The sequence below is a fragment of the Zootoca vivipara genome, chromosome 12 (genome assembly GCF_963506605.1).
Source record: "Zootoca vivipara chromosome 12, rZooViv1.1, whole genome shotgun sequence".
Taxonomy (NCBI): Eukaryota; Metazoa; Chordata; class Lepidosauria; order Squamata; family Lacertidae; genus Zootoca; species Zootoca vivipara.
In genome coordinates, this window is record NC_083287.1 from 13,863,350 (window position 1) to 13,886,044 (window position 22,695).

Sequence of the window (22,695 nt, forward strand, 5' to 3'; positions counted from 1 at the left end):
GCAAGTTGTGTGCTTATTTCTGAGTAACAAGAGGCTTCCCCACCTGTCCATCCCAAACCGACAACTCGCATATTTCTAATATATTGTTACATGCACACCACACTCCTCAGTGGCAAGGGATCTCAAGGGTGCCAACCAACACATAACTTGGATTTGGTTTTCATTGAATGAAGGCCACTGGTGACAGTATATATAGCAACAATATCTCTAGAGGCAGCCAAATCTGTAGAGAATTAATGGACGGACAGACAAATCCAAAATATATAGCAGGTACAAACATACCAGGTACATATATACATAGTTCGAAGTTGCTAGCCCAGAGGCACCTTAGGTTGTTTCTGATGTGCCCATGAGAATCTGAATGTTGTGAAAATAACTTTTATTTAAAAAAAAAACACCCCAGAAGCTATTCTTTTGGGAATTATAGGGATAGAACTACCTAAATTGTATAGAAATTTCTTTGTGTATGCGACTACAGCAGCAAGAATGTTACTTGCCCAAAAGTGGGAAGAAGCAGAAGTCCCAGCAAAGGAAGAATGGATATAAAAACTTACGGAATATGCAAAAATGGTGAAACTTACCGGAAGAATAAGAAATCAAGCTAACAAACTTCGTTATAAAAGAATGGAAATGGTTTATGGAATATTTACAGACAAATTGTAAACAGATAAGAACATTGGCAGGATTTAAATTATTGAAATGTATAAACGTGAAAACCATTAAAAATTTTTTTTTTTATTTAAAAAGACAACTGCAAGACTCGGTGGAAAATGAGTGGGAGGAGGATCCAAACCCTTTCCTTTGGAAAGTTTTCCCCTGGGGCTAACACTGATGAGGGAGTGAGGGAAAAAAAGGATAAATTGTACAGGTGAAAACATTAGCAGGATTATTGTAATAACCTGCAGTTTTATAAGAGTATACGATGTATTTAAAGTTGATAAATTAAATGAGCAAGTTAAATGAATTTGGATATGCAGAAGGCATTAAAAAATAAATTTAAGGAGCTGCAGAAAGGGGGAAGGAAGACAAATTTTTTTTTTTAAAAACATACTTTTTATTAATTTTACAAAATACAAAAAAACAAAAAAACGGTACATACTTAAACCCCTTTTCCACCTCCTTCCTACCCACCCACATGGGTCCTCCCCTGCCACAGAAGTATCCCATGTTTGTGAACAGTCAGAAATGGTCCATTTTATGCTTGGATTTCTGTCCTCCTCCCCCTCCCCTGACCCCAAAGCCCCCCCCTGCCACCAGGGAGCTCCAGCAAACCAGGGCAGTACGCAGGAGGACATCCATCCAACCATCTATTGTTATACCAAAAAAAGAGAAAAATAGAAATAGGAAAAAAAGGGGAAAAAGAAAGGGCGAAGAAAAAAAAGAAAAAGAAAAAAACAATACAAAACAGAAAAATTTTTCTTGCATTCATAGTTGAAAAACCATATTTTATGGGCTTCCCCTCCCCCCCCTTCCCCGGTTTTCATCCCTTTTTTATCATCTGCAACAGTTTCTTACTTTATAAAAATACACCTTTGTATCTTATACAACTTATAAATCAATTGTTAACATTTTCATCTAATATTCAAATCACTGAAAATTCAAACTCCCATTTTCTCTTCCCGTGCCTAATTTTTTTTCTCCCTCTATAAGCCTCCATATTTTCACATTTTCCAAAATCCATTCACTTTTAAAACTATAACTATTCTCAATTTAACCTTACATCCCCGATTACCGGCTCCACCCCCCCCAATCCAGCAAATTCCAAAATCAGCAGACCAGTTATAAACCTGTTAATCCATCCTTATAATCACAACATCACTTTCCCTTCACCCCACCCCCTGTTTACAGTCTCTTGCCATCCAGGTCACCATACAGGACCCCTGAATTTCTTCTCTTCTCTGCATATTTTTTCCTTCTTCCCTGTGGGCGTTCTGGAGTTCCAATAATACCAATCGTGCCCCCCTCAAAGACAGGGCACTCCATCCAACTTTTTGTAGAGTAGAGTCATCATTTTTTTCATGGTGTGTTTCATTTTGTGTTGAATCATCACAGTCCTCATCTTCATCTTTTCCTTCCCCATCATTGTCATTCTCACATTGCTCTTTTTCAGTGTCAAAAGCTTCATCTCCTAGAAAATCATATTCCGCCATCACCTCCTGAAATTTCTGCTGTAACTCCTGTCGTCGTGTCTCCTCTTGACATAACTCTATTCTTGTTTCCCACATTAAGGTCAAAACAGACCGCTGGAACTCAGGGGAACACTTTTTTGTTGACATATTTCAGTCCTGCCAAGGTCAAAACTTATCACGTGGGGTGGAATATGATCACAGTTTATTTTCTCGACTCCATTTTAACAAGCTGGCTGCATTCTTCAAGTCTTGTTAACAATAAAGTTCGAACTCACATTTCACAAGCACTTAAGCCAAAAAAGAAATTCCACAAAGTCCAGAAATACAAAGTGAAGTAAAAATTGACTATAAATCCTGATCAACTCACTGAATTGCCTAGGCTGCCGGCTCCCGAGGGAAAGAAAGGTTTTTCTTAGGCTTTACCTCATTGCTGCAGGGCAGTCATAAACCACAGTCTCTCTCCCCTTTTCACCCTGCATCAAAGGGGATATTCTCTTTGATGCCTTTGAGGGATCCTTTTGAATTACAAATCTTCTGTTTATGGCTTCGGGTTTCTATTTACTGTCTCTTTGTTGCCGTGGGGGGGGGGGGTGGCTTCCTCTTTTCTCCCCTCTCTCCCAGACCAAATTGTTTTATAATCCAAATCGTGAGGTTACTTACAGTCTTTTCCAATCGTTTTATTTTCGGAAGAATCCAGCGCTCTCCGCCTTCGGCTTGAAGCTTCTCCCTGCTAGAATAACGTTGCCGCTCAAAATGGCCCCCGCGACTTCTACCCTCCTCGCTCCGGAGCTCTTATTAGAGCTAACCGAAGAGTTGGGGAGTCCGGATTGGGTCTGTGCCGAGCAAATTGCCCTCGGGACGCCCTTCCCGAGGTTCTAAGGGGCGCAGCGTTGCTCTCGCTGCCCTCCCCACTCCTAGCAGAGACGGGCCGTCTCGGAGACGAGACGAAACCCCGCCGATCGACGCTGGCGCTGAATCCGGAAGCCGGAAGGAAGACAAATTTTGAAATGTTAAATGGATTGTAAAACTAATGAAATGTATAAATAAAAAACTTTTTAAAAAGAAAGGGAATCTGAACTCAAGTATCGTTAGAGAGGTCCTGGTCAAAGAAACTATGCAAGCGCAGAGAACTGATAGTCTGGAGTCTGGACTGTGGAAGCTTCTAGGTTCCTGCGTCAGCTGAATATATTGTTGGGTTGTGCTGACACAAGCCGCTACAGGTCTCTGCACAGGTGCCTTTTGCAAATCCCAGAAATATAATAGAATTGATCGTGCAGCAGGTTTGGACACAACTCACTGAATGAACTAGGAATAGTCTTTGTCGTGAAGCATGCCATATCCCGAAAGCATGCTGGCTGCCCAGATTTTTCTTGAAAACTTCCAAGCAAGGCAATGCCAAATTAACCTAGTCAATTTATTCCTGAAGTGCTTTGCTTCCCAACCTGCTTGTCTGTAAATTGGCCTTTTCTCGGTCAAAATTTTGTGGCGGCAACTGAAGGCAACCCTGCGCAGAGGAGCCTACCGCAAATTGCCAAATGCCCTTCCTGCAAAAATTAGTATTTGCAATGCTTATGCAATCAAAACAATCCCACTCTTGTGAATGTGAGATCAGGGTTGCAAACCAATGTGTCCTTAGCTGGGAATACCGGTAAATATTATTCAATACAGAGGCAACTGATTCTGAGAAGACTGGGCTGCATATGTTCCACATATTTATATGTAGAATCAGAATTGTAGAGTTGGAAGGGACCTCAAGGGTCATCCAGTCCAGCCCCCTGCAATACCAGAATCTCAACTAAAGCATCTATGACAGATGGCCATCCAAGCTCTGCTTAAAAACTTCCAAGGAAAGAGTCTGCAACCTCCTGAGAAAGATGGTACAACACACATATATTGCTGTTATGTTGTTATGTTATCACCAGAAATCAGTTCCAGCACCATTGCCATTATAAGAGAACAAGGTGTTCATGGCGAGTTCCAGCACCTCTTTCTCTAGAAAAATAGCAGTGTGTGTGTATCACATATTCTATTATATACAGTGCTTTTTTTTCCTTAAAAAATGTTTAGGGGTACTCTCATTTTCCTACTCATACTGAAATACTGCCCCTCAATGAGGCCAAACTTAGATTCACAAAATGTTTAGGGGTATGCAGAAAAAAGCACTGATATGTGCATATGTTATATGTATATTATATAATATGTAATACACACATACACTGCTATTTTTCTAGAGAAAGTATTTTAATATCACACCTATATATATTTATATATAGCTGTGGGATTAAAATACTGTTCTATGTGTCTGTGTGTGTACACCCGCACCCCATATATATGTGTACGTGTATACAGTATGTATGTGTATGTATATATATATATATATATACACACACACACACACACACACACACACACACACAAAATCCCTAGCCTAGGTTACTTTTTGTTTCAGCTATATATATTGTTTCAGCCATTCACACACACACACACGTTTAGTTGTGTTCGACTCTTTGTGACCCCATGGACCAGAGCACCGGTATATGCATATACATACATATATATGCATATACCGGTATATATATATATATATATATATATATATATATATATATATATATATATATATATATATATATATATATGCATATACCGGTACATATATATATATATGTGCATATACCGGTACATATGTATGGCTGAAACAAATTGACCTACACACACACACACACACACACATGGCTGAAGCAAAAAGTGACCTGGGTAGGCCTGGGATTTCTGTTGTTACGCTCGCCTCTGGATTGTTTTCAGACCCTGCCTTAGCAGAATTCGGAGCCCGTGGCGTTTCTGCAGGATCGGGGATGCTCCGCCTTTGCCCGGATCCACTGGGCTGCCGCCCTGCGCGATATTTTTGAGGGCGTCTCCCGCTTCAGGCAGCGAAAAGATCCCGAGGCTCGCCTCTCCGCCGTCTCCGCCTCCGCGAACGGACGTTCGTTCCCGTTATTTCCACCTAGCTGCGCGATTGCGCGTGCGCACCACGAGGCTCCGAACCCGAAAGGGGCGAGCGGCGGCGGCGGCAGCGGGTGGCTCATTCTCCTCGAGATCCAGCAGAATCCGGCCGAATCCGGCCGAGGCGGAGCGACCGAGGAGCCCCTATGCCGGGCTGCTGAGGCGGGAAAGGAAGAGAGGAGGAGGAGGAGGAAGAAGAAGAAGAAGAAGAGAGGGCGGGGGGGAAGCGGCCGTCCCCTCAGTATGTAAACCGGGAATGCGAAGCCCGGCGGCCGCAGCAGCAACAACAGCAGCAGCGCCTGGGGGAGGAGCAGCTCCGGCCGAGTAAACCCCCTCGCAGGGCCCGAGGAGGAGGAGGAGGAGGAACCGGGTCCCGCCAGCCCCACACACGGCCTGAGGCGGCGGCGGCGGCCTGAAGCGATGGCTTTCCAACAGCTGGCGGACGCGGCGGACAAATGGTGCTCGCGCACCCCCTTCGAGCTCATCGCCACCGAGGAGACGGAGCGCAGGATGGATTTCTACGCCGACCCGGGCGTCTCCTTCTACGTGCTGTGCCCGGACAACGGCTGCGGCGGGGACAGCTTCGTAAGTAGCGCCCGGCGGCGGCGGCGGCGACCCCCCCCCTCAGGGGGGTGTCCTCCCCCTCCCCCCACAACTGGAATAAAATATTGAGGTTGGGGGGGGAGCAGGCCAGCCCCGCCCCATCACGTGACGCGACACGCTTTGAATGGCCACAGACGTCAACTTTTGCCCCCCCCCTCGCGTATTTGAGTCCCATGGAGTTGGCCCCTAAGACGCACAAAAATAATAGGGGGGGGGGAGGGAGAGAAAGACCAGGGAGCCCCTTTCTTCTTTCTTTCCCCTGCTGTGTCTCTTTTTTTCCTTTGGGGAGGATTTTTTTTCTATTATTAATATTATTATTTTTTATTATTACAGCTAGGTAGCCGTGTTGGTCTGGCGTAGTCGAAACAGAATAATTTTTTTTCTTCCAACAGCACCTTAGAGACCAACTAAGTTTGTCATTGGTATGCACGTGAACGCTTATTATTATTATTATTATTATTATTATTTACCCACCTTTTGGGGGATTCTTTCTTAAGAGTGGGCACAGGAGCCAAGACCTAGGGGCAGAGGCAGTGGTTCCGAACCTTTTTTGGGGCCATGCCCCACCTAAGCATCTCTAAAATCCTGATGCACCCCCCCCCGGCCGGTGACATATAATTCTTTTTATTCAAAAAGTGAACTATTCACATGGAGGAAGCCTAAAAGGCCATTCACTGTTAATAACTTGTTCTCGTATTCCCCCTTTAAAAATAAAATTGTCCCCCCTATGGGGCGTATGCCCCATGTTGGGAACCGCTGGGCTGAGGTGTCTTCGCTTCCCCCCCCCCATGAAATATCTGAAATATTGCTGATGGGCATTGCTATTAGAGTGGTGTCATGGGATCGATTATGCGGGGCGGGGTTTCCCTGCGCCCCCAATATTTAATTCAAGTTGGCACCCCTGATAGTAAGGTGGGGGGCACAGAGAGAGAAAAGGGGGTCTTGACCGTTCCGAGGCCTTTCAGCCTTTTCTGCCTTCCCGATGGTTCCAGTCTGGCCATCCACACTCACAGCACTTGGTATTTCACCTGCTTTTTTGGGGGGGGGGAGCTTAAGTCACCAAGTGCATTTGCGCCTCACATTCATCTTTGCCTGGGCTGGGAGATTAACATTGGCTCCTTTGCCTGGGAGTGATGGATTCCCCCACCTGGAAGGAGTCTCAGAGCTGGTATCATCTGCCTCGAGGTGTGCACCCTTTTATTCTGCTGGCAAGCGCTGGCACCTTGCTTAATTTATTTTTCTATCTCGTCCTTGCTCCCAAAGGAACCCCCCCGGGCAGCAGAACAATTAAAACATTGGGGCTTCTCTTGACCCCTAGGGCTTATATTTATTTATTTCAATTCCAGCCTGTATTTTTCGCCAAGGAGCTCAAGGAAACCTGCATTGTTATTCTCCCCTCCTAGAATAATGGAATTGTAGCATTGGAAGGGACCCCAAGGGCCGTGTTAGAAATGGAGATATGAAAACTAGGAGCCCAATGGCACCTGAAACCAAGGTTACGGGCGCAACAACGGAACGTCTAGGTGTGCTTTTTTAATAACAAGAACACAAAGCTGGAAATGAATGAACTGCAGCAAAAATACTGTGTTTTTCACATGGTCCAGTCCTTTCCCTGCCCACCCCTCTAATATTCTTAAGAAGGTCTTGTCTCTAGTCTTCAGAGAGTAGCTGCAAGTGGGGAGGCAGAAAAAGGTCCTCCTTTCTTTCCACTCTACAGTTTTAACCTGAAATCTTTGGCGCAGGACTGCGCCCAGAGCTCAGAAACTGATCTTCTGTTGTAAACAAGAGAAGGGATGCCGCTTCTTCTTCCCTCTTGGCTGCAGCAGAATCCAGGCAGGTGGTGGCTTCTTACGTTTTTCCTTGCAGAAATAATTAATGGGCCTTCACTAGGACCACAGTCACACCATACACTGTGATATCGTCAGGGCTCCCCCCCCCCCCCCGAGAATTCTGGGACTGTAGCTGAACTTAAAGGTAAAGGGGCCCCTGACCATTAGGTCCAGTTTTGACCGACTCTGGGGTTGCGGCACTCATCTTGCATTATTGGCCGAGGGAGCCGGCGTACAGCTTCCAGATCGTGGCCAGCATGACAAAGCCGCTTCTGGCGAACCAGAGCAGCGCACGGAAACGCTGTTTACCTTCCCGCTCTAGCGGTACCTATTTATTTACTTGCACTTTGACATGCTTTTGAACTGCTAGGTTGGCAGGAGCTGGGACCAAACAACGGGAGCTGACCCCGTCGCAGGGATTCGAACTGCCAACCTTCTGATTGGCAAGCCCTTGGCTCAGTGGTTTAACCCACGGCACCACCCGCGTCCCATCTGTAGCTGAATTTAGGAAACCGCTATTCCCCTCACAGAACTACAATTCTCCAAGTCATTCCACAATAAATCCCTCTTTACAGGGAACTCTGGGAGGGGACTAGGGGTCTCCTAACAACTCCCAGCGCCCTTAACAAATGACAGCTCCCAGAATTCATTGGGGGAAGCCATGATGGTTTAAAGTGGTGCCATAGTGCCTTAAATGTATGGCATGAACGTGGCCCTTTGAGTTGGTGGCACCAGACTCAGTTGTGCATAGAAGAGACCCATTGAACTCACTAGGCCTTAATTTAGCAATGGCTGTTAGAAGTCTCCTTGATTTCAATGGGTCTACTCGGAGCATGGCTTAAGTCTGCATCTAATCTATTAAGGGGAATTATTGGATTTTTATTTCTAGCTCACCGTCTCCCATGGGCTTAAGGTGGGCCACATCAATTTCACTGGAAAAGCCTTGCCTTCTTAAGTACATTCCCGTGGGGGAATAGGGCTTGCCACTCTGTAAGTATGCCCATGACTCAGAAGCCATGCTGCACCTCATTGCAATTTCTTTTTGCTCCAAGCTGATCACCGAAAGCCCCTTTGTTGAAAAGGCAAAGGTAATTAAAAGAGAGCTTGAGACTCAGAGAACTAGCATGGTGTAGTGTTGGTCTTGGGCCAGATCTGTAGTTCATGGTAAAGCATCTGTCTTGCATGCAGAAAGTCCCAGGTTCGATCCCTGGCATCTCCAGGTAGCTCTGGGAGAGTCCGCTTACCTGAAACCCTGGAAAGGTTCTAGCAGTGAACATTCCCTGACTGCCACTGACAGTCAGTGTAGACAATATGGAGCTAGATGGACCAATGGTCTGATTCAGTATAAACTAACTTCCTATGTTCTTGTGACAATCTGAGATGGGAGGTCTCTCGCACGCTTGCCCTTGGCTTTTTAGTGTAATTGGAGAACTCGCCAATTATCACAGCCTAGTTTCTAGACCTCTTCTGAATTCCCAGAGAGAGGAATTACTCATAGATGAAAATGGATTTTAAAAAAAATTAATAATAATAACTGGCCCCAGGACAGTGTTCTCAATGATACTAGGCACTTTGCCAGGGCTTTTGCAGGGTAAAAATGGAGAACAGGCAAAAAACGTTCCTGCGTTGATAATGCAGTTGTGTCAAGCGGGCTATGCTTTGTAAAGTTCATTTGAAAGTTTTGAAACATTGGATCTGCTTAACAGAAAACAGCCTACAGTTGATTTCCTTAAGAACTAGGGCTCCATATTTGGCTAGGGTTGCCAGATCTTGATATAAAAAGTTGTGGTTCCTGGGAAAGTTCAACCACCAAGTGGACCTTTGGGATTAGGGGGAAGAGCCAAGTGTGGGCCTTGTTGGAGTTGGCTGAAAGCCTAATGGGAGTTTTGTGAATCCAGGCGTGATGTCGTGGTTTTGGAAGGTCCAAAGGTGTTCCTCACAAAACCTGTCTATCCTTTCTAAGTTATATACGGTAGTTTTGTTGTGTGTTTTTAACTGCCCGAAGGGTGGAAAACCAGCCTTGCCCGTTGCTTTTCTGGCAACTGGAAGCAAAAACAAACAAACAAACCTAACAACAGCAATCAGGCCAAATAAATATTTGGTTGATTAACAGTCTTACAATAAAAAAAAATCAACTGAGTGGCTAGAACGACATCCGGGCCGCTTTGTGCCTTGTTTCTTAAAGACCTGGATCTGAAGGCTTATGTCTCATTGCCAATTCACGCAACCATTCTGTACATGTTGAAGCCATGCAGAGCCATTCATCTTCGTCCCTGAAACTTTGTATGTGCCGAACTAGATCAGATGCTGTTTTTACCACGAGTGCCCTCTAAAACAGGGATGATCGCAGGATCCTTATCGTATACAAAAAGTTATGGGGGAAAGGCTTAAAAACTCTGTGCAAGTCTCCCTGAAAAAAAAAAGCTGACTTTTAGGCACTTCCCTCTTAAAAAAAAAAAAAGCTCAACAACTCTGGGCAATCCACCCACCCTACGCACGCTCCTCCTCCCTCCAGTGACAATAGATAGATCACTGCCAGGTTTTTTTTTATACTGGGAGTAGATCACAGTTTCTTGGAAGCTGGACATGCCTGTTCTAAAACATTCCATTCTTGCAGCATCTTGGGTCCTATGCACACTTGCATGCTTATATCACTCATTCTCTCCATGCTAGATCTGTCTTATTGCTCACTGGTGTCATTGGAACTTTGACCCACACCTTCATAAACCATGGCTTGCGAAAATGTAGACGGGTGTTGCTATTAACCCCCCTTCCCAAGTGTTTCCATTTGAGTATTTCATTCTTCCACCTGCCAAGATGGGATAGTGATTGTTGCTGGCCCTTGGCTGGCTAGTTAGCTGCATCACATTAGTGCTTCCAGACGACAACAACAACAACAGCAGAGTGTGGCTTTGTTTGTTTGCATTTTTAAGTGTGCATTTGTAACATGAGAGTTGATATAGAAACACTGTAGGGTTGCCAGACTCAATAGAGGACAGGACTTCTGTGCCTTTAATTGCCCTGCTCTCTTTTGAGTCTGGAAACCTTAAAGAGAAACCAGCAGACCCTTTGTTTAATTTGCAAGCAAAGGGTCTGCTGGTTTCTCTTTAAGGTTTCCAGACTCAAAAGAGAGCAGGGCAATTAAAGGCACAGAAGTCCTGTCCTCTATTGAGTCTGGCAACCCTAAAACACTGCCTTGTGAATAATAATAATAATAATAATAATAATAATTCAGTAGCTAAGTATACCAACATATAAAATATAAAACTAATAGGATCAAACATAGAACACCAGCCAAAAAATAAAGCGGTACAGAAATGAAATGAATACGTAATAATAATAACCAAACCAAAAGACGGACTAGGTGTCTACCCTCAGACGCCAGCATTGCAACAGAAGCAGGAGTGTTGGAAATAATTTTACAGACTCACAATAAAAATTAATAGCACATTACAAGCCTCATGTGTTGCTTATGTCTTGGCATCTGTAGTTTTCAAGCCAATAGCCAATAATACCCAGCCACACGCATTTCTGAGAGGCAGGTGGAATGTTCTGACCCTGCTGTTGGGTCACATAAGTTATGAAAGGTTATAATGTACCACCCAATTTTCAGTTTGACTCCCCTCAAATGTCTACCCCCCCCCCGGTTACCTTTTCCACTGGCAGTTAACACTTGTACAATATAGATTATACAGCAGAGTTATTGGCAATCATGGAAACACCAATTTTGGTTTCGCACAGCACTTTCTTTAACTAACTTAAGTCTTGTTAATTTCAATGGCTGTGTTTCAGACATGATAAACTCTGTATCCAGCCCATGTTTTTTGTGCTGAACCACTGGTATCAACATGTTCTTGCACAAATGCTCTAGGAACCATGAAGAGAACTCTGCTGTCCGCAAGCTGGATAGGTGGGCTTAAGAGAAATAAGTAATCAGATAAAGAGCAGCACTCGGGAGCCGTGAATCGGTTGAGAAGAAACCTTTAAGCTGCCAGGGAACTGTCTTGGTCTTGTTTTCAGAAAAGAAAAGGAAGATTTTCTATGGAACACAGGCATGCACCACTGATTATTTCAAATTTCAGGTCAGCTGAAGTTAACAAGACGTGTAGTCTTTCAGAGTACACTTCATCTGACAGCTTGTAAGAGGAAAAGCGATCTCATAAAGGACCAAAAGTTGTGTGTGTATTTTCTCACAACCCTCATTTTATTCCCACTTTGCTGTTGCAGTTACGTTTAGTTTTCAGTGGGTTGCTTAGCAAAACTGCCTCCTGTTTCATCCGTGTAGTGTTAAGTCTTTCTGATGCTGTGTTGACAGTTTTCCTTTGTGAATTGGATGTGAATGAAGCTAAAATCCCTTTGCACACGTCTCCCAGGTGATAGATGAGCCAGAGAGCTTAGACTGGGACATGCAATGGGCAAAGACTTCAACATAGCTTGAAGCTTGTCTGATTCAACATGTTAACAGAGTTCCCGCTTCTGTTGTCACTTTGGGATCCAATTTGTTTTCTAGCAGAGCTTCTGTGCCACAGGTGGTCAGGAAGCAGACAGCATGAATAATTCTAACTATCTCTAGGTATTTCAGGGTACTTAATATGGGTGATTGTTAAGGCGTCTCATAAACTTTTTGTACACCAGAGAGAACCTAACTTATTTCACCTTGGGCACAGTGTAGTGTGAGTCTTCTGATTGCCTAGCCCTGGTTTGCAAAGCAGAGGTGGTCTGTGGGGTCTCATACCTCTCCACCTCCCTCCTCCAACTTTGTGAATTCCCTTTCTTTCCCTTTTAGAGCTAACCATGGTTTAGCATTGCATAATTTGTAGTCCCACTTCTAACCACGTTGCAAACTGCGGTTGGAGCAAACCATGGCTTGCAAAAATGCCATTGCAAATGTATAAGAATGTTAGCTCCAAAAAAATAGGAGGGAAATACTTAAGAGCAGAGGGAGAACAAAGAAATCTACAGGGCATTTCTTGACCTCCAAACCATGGTAATCTAGGGGTGGGGACTGAGTGGCATTCATTGTATTTCATAGTTGTGTGGGTTTGTGTACTCTGCTAAATAATGTTTGCGCATGATCTTGTATTTCATTATGTGCTTTCAGTTAGGTCTTTGATGTGATCCTTGTGTAATTTTCTTTCTGTTCTTTGGATTTTGCTTGAGATGTGAAATTGATTTTGCTCGTATTTTGCAGCTGTCACAGTTATATGTCCTAATATTCACAATGAAGTATTAATAAAAAATGCTTTGACACCTATTTTTCCTTGTGAAAAACTGGAAACTGGAGAGTGCCATGTCTTTAGATTGTAACGCTTACAGGAAGTGTGGGGGTAACCTGATTTGTCCCGCTTTGAAATATTCTGTGTGCAGATGCCCTGGACCTAAAATCTGGGGTTCTTAACATGTAAAAGTTAATATATTGACATTGTTCAAATCATAGTATTGAGATTTTTGTCTCGTTTTCGCACATAATTGCTTGCTTTCCTCCTAGAGCCAGTTTATGCTATCAGCAGAATTGAGTGGTAAACATTTGCCAGTGATAAAGCCTGTTTCCAGAAGATTGTACCAATTCAAGCTAAATGGGGGTGGGGGTGGTGCCTGGTGGGAACTGAAAATAGCACATCAGGGAGACTTGTTCAGCATCATCCATGATGCAGCATTTTTCATGGAGGCAAATTAGGACATGGCAGTCTCTAAAGAGAGATGGTCCAGTCTAGGAAAATCTCTGCTTCCCAGTTCTTCAGCTGACTGTATTAACTGTATAGAGCGGATACTGGCAATACAGGACAGATTTTATGTAATAGCTATTTATACCTATACAGTATGCTTTTATCATTGGGAATCTCATTGCAAATGTGCTTATGTAACAAACCTTTCGGAAACGACTTTGAAATTAATCCTCTTCAGATCTGCCTCTTTTTGGAGACAACATGCGGCCTGGTTATGGTGGGCTGGCCACCCTGGTGCAGGGGCAGCAGTGCCAATATTTTCAGCTAACATCTGCCAACAGCTGAGTTTGAACCCTGGGAAGATGGAGGCTCTGTGGGCAGGTAGTTCACGTATCTGGAAGGTAGGGCGGTTGCCTGTTCTGGATAGCGTTGCACTTCCTCTGAAGGAGCAGGTACTTAGCTTGGGGCTACTCCTGGATACAGGAGGCTGTTAGAGGTCGAGGTGGCCTAGGAGTGCGTCTCTCTAGCTTGGTTTTGGTACACTGGCTGCAGCCATATTTGGATAGGGATCACTTGGCCACTGCAGTTCATGCACTGGTAACCTTGATGCTGGATTACTGCAATGCATTCTATGTGGGGCTGCCTTTGGACCTGATCCAGAAGCTGCAGCTGCTGGTGCAGAATGCAGGGGCTGAACTATGGATGGTGGTACACAGCTGACAGCATGTGACACCTCTGCAAAAATAACTGGCAGCTCATATGCTGCCAAGCCAGGTTCAAGGTTCCTGTGTTAAAATTCCCCAGCATAATCCATCCATTGGGAATGATCAAAACATTCAAATTCACCTGAGTCTACCTTGGGTGCTAACAAAATGAGACTTCACTTTTAATAATAATAATAATAATAATAATAATAATAATAATAATAATATGTTATTTATACCCTGCCCATCTGGCTGGGTTTCCCCAACCACTCTGGGCAGCTTCCAACAGAATATTAAAATACAATAATCTATTAAACATTAAAAGCCTCCCTAAACAGGGCTGCCTTCAGATGTCTTCTAAAAGTCTGGTAGTTGTTTTTCTCTTTGACATCTGGTGGGAGGGCGTTCCACATGGCGGGTGCCACTACCGAGAAGGCCCTCTGCCTAGTTCCCTGCAACTTGGCTTCTCGCAACGAGGGAACTGCCAGAAGGCCCTCAGTGCTGGACCTCAGTGTCCAGGCAGAATGATAGGGGTGGAGACGCTCCTTCAGGTATACAGGACCGAGGCCATTTAGGGCTTTAAAGGTCAGCACCAACACTTTGAATTGTGCTCGGAAACGTACTGGGAGCCAATGTAGGTCTACATAGTTTGTCATTTTTGTTCTTTTCCTCTGAAAGGTTTTGTGAGATGCTAATGGCTTTGGTACATAAGACAGGCCTTACTTCTGTTTCCAAGGGATGGACATTCCAAGGGATGTGTGTGTAGATAGATGGATAATGGATGAATGGGTGGATAGATATTTCATAGACGGTATTAATTGCATTTTAGCCTTCTTCCAAGTGGTGCACATGTCTCTCAACTCCTGCTTTATATTTACAACAACCCTGCAAAGTAGGTGAGGCCACCCACTGAGCTTCACACATTAGTTGGGATTTGAACTCTGGTCTCCAGAGTCCTGATCCAGCACTCTTATCCACTGAACTGCACTGGCTCTGATTAGCCCCTCTACATTTTGAACCCTATTAGCAAGTCAGTTTGTAACCTAATTAAGTGCCTGCACTAATTAACATCCTGCTTCTTTGCTCTGACAGACTGCAGGTGTGGCTAGATCAATACTGTAGCTATGTGTTGTCCCAAAGACATTGGATGTGAAATATATCTGAATTGGAGAGTTGCATAGGGAATAAAAGGGTGGTTGTGTGTAATAATTGGAGGGGACGACATAATTTGAGTAAAATGTTAAGTGTGTATAATCAAAAAGCTGGAGAAACCAAGATGATTATTTGTGAGGGCGGAATCATTCCTGCCTAATCACATCCTGGTCATTTCCCAATGCTGCCTTCAAATTTTGGGGATCTTTCAGGGAGAAGACTTAAGGAGCGAGTTCCCGTCTACCACACCACTCCCCATTTGCTTGCCCTCTTTGTTGGAGGCCAGTCTGTATGGCAAACAATGTTCTTCAACTTGGGTCATCAATAATAATAATAATAATAATAATAAATTTAGCATCAAACTAAAACTCCCACAGTCCCCAGCAGTATGGGATGATGGGAGTCGTAGTCCAGCAACATCTAAGGACAAAAGGTTGAAGAGGCAAGTAGAACAGCTCATTCCCTTTGCCCCTGACATTGCTTGCTTGCTCACAGATGTCACATGAGCAGTAACTGAGAGCAAGGTGGAGGTGCAGCAGGACTGCTGGTTCCATGGATGGGCAGCGGGCCACATCCTGAGACTTGTGGCTGCTGCAGGTGCCTGTCAGTGCCAACCTGTGGTGCTGGTCCTGAGCTCTCCTCATTCGCTGTGTTGCTCACAGAGACACCTGGCTGCCAGCGCAGGAGGGAAGGGAGGTGCAGGACTGACGCAGGAGCTTCTGCATTGCAAGGGGAGGGGATTATGCGCAAATTCCTGCTTGCTGTGTTACCCCAGAGGTGCAGAAAATGCTGCCACTGATCAGACTTGAAGTCACTGCCTGTCAGCTGATGGACAGTGGCTTCACTGATCAATAGTAGTTTTTTCTGCACCTCTGGGGGAACACAGCAAGCATGAAGAGGGCCAGGGAAGTTCAACATGGGCTGGGGAAAGTGACTCATGGGCCAAATTGGGACCCGGGCCAAGCCAATTTTGGTCAGTGGGTGAGAGATTCTGCACCCCTGCGCTAGGGTGACACAGCACTTTAATCCACTCTAGGTGCGCAAACCTAAAATTCTGATATGCCCTTGACTCCTTCCTCCAAAATGCTGACAGTCTGGAGGCACCACCCACTATAACAATTCTGCTACTTTGACTAAGTGCTTGAGCTTGCTTTCCCCCCTCTCTCCTCCCAATCCCCTTTCCTTTTGTGTCATGAGCCTAAGAGCAGTGACCGCTTTGTAAGTCACCATGTGGCTGGAGAGCAGAGTAAAAATCCTTCAAATATATGTGGCAACGCTGAGTCTATGGCAGAGGGAGGATTTGTATGCAACTACATAGCCACTGGACAGCAGAGAGTTAGATGGGGGCCGCCATTGGGTATAAGGCCCCTGGGTTTTGTTTTGTTTGTTTTTTAATATCATTTTTATTATTTTTCCAATAAAAACAGCCAATTAACATATCCATAATCATAATCCAATTAAAAACAATAAACTAAAAAAAACCAACACCAAATAACAGTCCAAATTATTAATTTTTCCGAGCTCCCCATAGTCTGGACCTCTTGAAGTATATCTCCAATATCTTCGTTCCTGCCTTCTTCTTCTTGTTCTCATATTTTCCACATTCCGATCTTAGTGCTTTAAAGTTCTCTGTCCCTGGCTATGCGATTCTCAATCATGTCAGAAATCATATATCCTTTCATCCATCGAATACAGCTTTATTTGTAAATATGTATTTTTCCAACTGTCTATTTGCCAGCATAGCTTTTCCAGACTTCATTCCAATCTTCCAATCCGGGCTGTTGTCCAAGTCTATCGTTTAGAGTTTAATGACACAGCAACTCCCATGTTATTAAGTTATTCCAATCTGGGCTGTTGTCGAAGCCTGTTGTTTAATGTTAAGCATACTGTTTGCAATATTGCAATGTAAATGAACTGTATCTCACAGATATAAGTTATTTGACGTTCAATCAGCTTTAGGAGACCACACAATCCCCCCTTCTGGGCCCTAGAAGGGGGGCTGCTAGGCATCCATTTAGCCTTCTCTCTCGCTCATAATGAATAAATTCTGCAAACAGATGCACTGTGTTATCCCAAATTATTGTCTCAAGTCACTACAAAGGCAGCCAGCAAGCATCTCCCACTTCCCTCGAAAAAGGGAGGAACTCTCATTTATCTATGCTGCATCATATTAACAAGCGCCATATTGTTTCTTCTTTTATCTTTATCAAGTCTTTCAAGTCTAAGTAAAGCTGCACAATTGAATACTTAATTATAAATAGAAGTCTATCTGTACTTTTCCAAAAAAATTGGTTTCTTTTTTTTCCTTAATTGGTTTCTTAATGAGGCTTGGCGTAGAAAAACAATTGTAGGTATTGGGAAGAAAAAAGAACGTACCAATCACCTCCGTATTCCAAACACCATGATGAGAATCTCTTTGAAGTCCAAGCTTAAACACCAGGGACTGTGCAATTCTGCAGGTTTTTTCTCGCTTCGGTCCAGACTATGTCTGTTTATTGTCCAAATCTAATTATTTTATCAAACAGATATTTCCAGCTATGAGAGTGGCTTTGGAGAGTGCCAGCCGTGTCGTGCTCTGGGACCCAGTGTCCTGCTGCTTGCACCTTGATGCAAGCTGACAATATCGGACAATCTGCGGGTCCTCCCCCACCCTGGGGGGGGGGTCTGCCAGGGCTAATTACCCCCATATCAACCCTGAATTACGGGCACGGCTGAGGTCCAATCTATGGGAGTCAGCCATTTGTCACCGCCGGAAACAGGAAGCCCCTAAGGCCCCTGGGTTTTAACCTGTTCCTCCCCACAGCTCAAACTTGCCTGCCAACATGATTAATCCCTGCTTTGTCATGACTTGCCTTTGCAGCACGTCTGGAGTGAAAGCGAGGACTGCTTGCCTTTCCTGCAGTTGGCGCAGGACTACATCTCCTCCTGTGGTAAAAAGACACTGCATGAAATACTGGAAAAAGTCTTCAAATCATTCAGACCTGTAAGTGCCCATTTTTTTACCCTTAGGCTTTATTGCGTTAAGAGGTTGTGTTTTCAACACGCCAGACCACAAACACCACATGCTTTCACGATCGTTTCCCATCATCACACTTAAATGTGTATAAGCATAAGTTTTATTTTTAAGGGCTTTGTTTTTCTGTCTCCCATTTTCCAAACACGCATTCCCAGCTGGGACAGAAAGCAACCCAAAAGAGTCTGTCCATCCCATATGAGAAATGATACACACATGTTTCTTTCATTTCAGCATGCGGCATCTAAAGAACTAGAGTAGTTGGCTCTGCTGGCAGACTCTGATGTGGAATTATTTCCTGGCACCTCTGTTGTGAAATTTCACAATATACTGAAATTGAAAAGGGTGGAGAACTGAGCATGTTCTTTCCCCCTGAGAAAACATTACCCTAAGAAGAATCAAGTTTGTTGCTCCTCTGTCCCAAGTATGAGGAAGCTGTGGCCCTCCAGAGATCATAGGACTTCACTTCCCATCACCCTTGACCTTTGGCCATGGCAGCTGAGGCTTATGGGACTTAGTGTCCAATAACCACAGGTGGAGGAGCTTTGGGTTCCCCAGTCTTTCTCTGCCCTGCGCTGCTCCAGTAATGCTAAACTAGGAACCTCGGGTCGGGGCGACAACTGTGGTTACTCTCCGAAGGGGCATCTTCCCTGGGAGCACACAGCCACAGGAAGTGATTCTCTTGTCAGCCCCTGCCATGTGATCTCCCCTGCTTCTCATGTGTCTGGAGTGGCACAGGATGGAAGCTACCATCCTGTATGACAGGGGTGCCCTGAAGATGTTGGTGACTATTGGCCATGCTGGCTGCAGCTGATGGGAGCCGGAGTCCAACTTGGTCCCAAATGCGCATCTCTCAGTTATGGTTTAACCCAGGGGTCCCCAGACTACGGCCCGCGGGCCAGATGTGGCCCAATTGGCCTCCCAATCCAGCCCGCGCCGCTACAGCCCGCTGCTGCCGCCCGCTCTTACGGCGCGCAGCACGGCGGCGCACTTCCAGATCGGAAAAAAGCGCTGAAAATTGTGCGCATGCGTATGGGCCTCTCCCGACCCAGAAGAGGTCATTTCCGGTGCACTTCCGGGTCGGGGGAGGCCCATACGCATGGGCACAAACGATTTTTGACGATTTTTCTGACCTGGAAGCGCGCCACCGCGCCAGTAAGTGTGTGTGCGCATGCGCACGGGCGCGCACTCCCCCGCCCGCTGCACGCACACTCCTCTGCGCGATCGGCGCGGCGGGCACTGGCCCAAAGCCGGGTAAGTCTGGGGACCCCTGGTTTAACCCTAGGCATTGGAGGGCTTTTATTAAATGTTCTCCATAGGGTTGCTTCCAGCCTGGTGATCAAAATATCACAACCCCAAAACTCACTTATGTGGAAGTTAGTTTTGTTAAAAGTGAACGGGCAGCAGTGCCATTTAAGGGCGGACGTCACATTCACCTTTTATCCAGCTCTGACTACAACCTTGCCTTTAACAACTTACCTGGTAGCTACAGGCAACCAGGAATTCCACACAAACAAGTGAACAGGCTGGTGGTGGCGTCGGCAAAGGGATTTCTCTCTCTCTTCCTCCAGTCCACTTGGTTTCCTGGTTGTCTGTTGATCCAACCCTCTGTTCTGTCCTCTCTACCAGCCCTTGAAAGATGTAATCTTTCTTTTTCACTACTGTACATTGTTAAGTGTGCTGCGTTTCCTTGCTGTATGCAGAAGAGGGGGCTTCCTGGCTAACTTCCCAGCAGGTGAGCCAGTGCTTTTTACTGAAGGGGGGGGGCAAGGCGGCAGGGAGGTCAGCACAGTGCAAGAGCACTACAGGAAGCAATATAGTGCATTTGCACTGTGCTAACTGCTTCGCCTGTCTCCCTCCTGGTAAGCAACAGTGAACTCACCTGCTGGGAAGCTAGCATAACAGCTCCTCCTCCTACTTCTGCTGGAAACGCAGCCTAGTACCTACCAGGCTAATGATGCCTGCAGGCTTATTTACAAGGCTGCATTAATACATTAGAGTTAGACTAATGGCACAGTACTATCAACACTTCTCCAGGTTTGCAGAGCTAACTCTGGTATCTAAAAGCTCTTTAAGGGAAGATTTCCCTCAACAAATATGGCTTCCCGCATTGCTGTGAAGAAAGGAGGTTTATGTGCCTGGGTTTCTTTACACATTTTTAATTATTATTAACACCAAAGATGTGTGAAAACTAAATGAGCCAGAGGTGTCTACAAACTTCAGCATCCTACAGGTGTGCTCATTCAGGGAGCTGGAGCTGGCCCCATTTTATTGAGAAGTATCTTAGGAACAAACCAAGTCAACTGCTGCCTAATGTATGAATTGGCCTTCTCTGGCCCACAAGTCACTGAGCTACTACACCCCTTCCCCCGATTTTAAATGCTTTTATGCGGTGCTGCAAATAACCACATCTTCAGTTTGTTCTTGGACTTAGAACAGGCACCCCCAAACTGCGGCCCTCTAGATGTTTTGGCCTACAACTCCCATGATCCCTAGCTAACAGGGCCAGTGGTCGGGGAAGATGGGAATTGTAGTCCAAAACATCTGGAGGGCCGAAGTTTGGGGATGCCTGACTTAGAACATCAGTGCTGTTGCCTGGTTGTTTTGCCCTTTTATATTGCACTCACAGTTTTATTTCTGTCGTTTTTATAATAGCTATTGGGGCTTCCGGATGTAGACGATGATGCATTTGAAGAATATAACGCGGATGTGGAAGAAGAAGAGGCGGAAGCCGATCACCAGCAAATGGGTGTCAGTCAGCAGTAATTTTCAGAGGAATTGAAATATATTTTATCCTACCAGGTGGGATCGCTATGCTTCTGCATTAGCATTTTTGAATGACGCATCACACTGGAAAATCCGACTCCCAAACCCAAAGTTTAAAGAAAACAACAATGTTTTTCAGAGTCTGTGATGAGCTTTGCTAAGAAGTGGCCTGAATTTAACTCCTGCTTCAGTGAGGTTTCTATGGTGTTGTCTCAGTAGCGTTCTGCCATTGTTAACTTAGAACTAGGGTTTTTCTTTTTCTTCCTGCTGACTTGTCTTTTCTTTTGTTTTGTTTTAATTATTATCATTTTTTATTTGTTTGTATAGAATTAACATTTCACTGACGTGAATGTGATTTGAATGTAGGAACTATTTGGTTGGTGTGTTAAGTACTTGCGTGACCTTACAGAGGACCATCCATGCAGAAAATAAATGCAATCTGCACTTTCAGTCTTAGATATCTCTCTTATTATATATATATATATATATATTGAAAACAGAACTAGACTATTAGTTAATGTACTGAATGGTTAATGTTCCAGCAAAAGGCGCAACTGAGCCAAAATGAAGCATTTTAAAATCTCCTTGCTTTCAGTGGGAAATATTTAAACATGTGCTTTTAACTATGATATCATTGAGGCCCGGTGCAGATGGAATGAGAGTCATCAGGCACCTAACAAGCACTACTTATTCTTGTTCCTATTCAGCCTGGATACCACCCTCTTTTCCATTGTTTGGTTTAACACTGGTGTAGTATTATATCTGGCTGTGTGCTGACCATGGTTTGGCTTTAAACCAGAGTTGGAGGCTGGCTTGCCAACCCTGGTTAAAATTTACCCTGGTTGCCATTCATCACGGCTAGTTCTTATCCAGGCAAAAGGATGCACCATGGTTAAGACTACCACAGGAAGGGAGAAGAGAATTTGTGAAGGAGGATGACCACCACTCTTATCTTCTAGCCATAAATACAAGATTGGGAATGTTACATCTGCACTGGGCTTGAGACTCCTAAGTGCTTAGCTTCAGCTCAATCACATTGCTAAATTCGTGCTGTTTTTGTGCAGTGATAAATGCAGAAGAACCCTTAAAGTTTGAACAAAGATAATTGGATTAGGTGGAAATTTCTTACAAAACACATCAGTATTGATCTAATAATAATTCAACAATAATAGGTTTCCTAAGTGCCTGAAGCACTTTATTTACAGATGTTGGTCAGAATAGAGATTTATATTAAGGCTTTCAGATATTATGGTTATGAATTTTATTATCAGCAAATGCTGGGCCAAATATTGCTTTAACAAAAAATTAATTAAAATTAAAAATACATGTTGGACATGCTGGCACAAATCCACATTTATCAGTACAATAAATCAGCAATGAGAGGAATTCCTTAATCATTTGCCTGCACAGGAAATGGTTAGTCAGATAACTAGTATCCCCTAAATCCTTTAAAAATTATCCTTCTTCATAAATGCCTAATTTCTCCTTCACTCTTTTTAATCAAATGAGCAACGATTAACAGCCAAAGTTAATTGGAAGTCACAGGAGATAGAAACAGCATCTGATCTGCACATTTCTACCGTTTCTTTCCATTATGTGCAAAATGATTGTGGCATGCTGTCTATTCAGAACGGTGGTTCATTACACTCAGTTAAGTTCACACTTGGAAGTTCTTCACTTGATAACTGCATTTATCACTTCGGTGGAAGTGTATAGCCATCAGTCTATAAGATGATTGGCCACCGCAGATCCTTGTATCTAATTGCCATAGGCAATTGACCACCAACGGGAGCCAGGCTGTGAGATAACAAACCCATCGCTGAATGAGTT

The 22,695-nt window shown here is 44.4% G+C and overlaps 1 protein-coding gene across 1 annotated transcript; it reads left to right on the plus strand.

The window, feature by feature from the left end:
* The first annotated feature begins 5,156 nt into the window (after positions 1-5,156).
* MTURN (maturin, neural progenitor differentiation regulator homolog) lies at positions 5,157-21,321 on the plus strand. The gene is made up of 3 exons (XM_035129636.2): positions 5,157-5,717; positions 17,947-18,069; positions 20,755-21,321. The coding sequence occupies exons 1-3, from the start codon at positions 5,553-5,555 to the stop codon at positions 20,863-20,865; spliced, it is 399 nt and encodes a 132-aa protein (XP_034985527.1). The 5' UTR covers positions 5,157-5,552; the 3' UTR covers positions 20,866-21,321.
* The last annotated feature ends 1,374 nt before the right edge of the window (positions 21,322-22,695 follow it).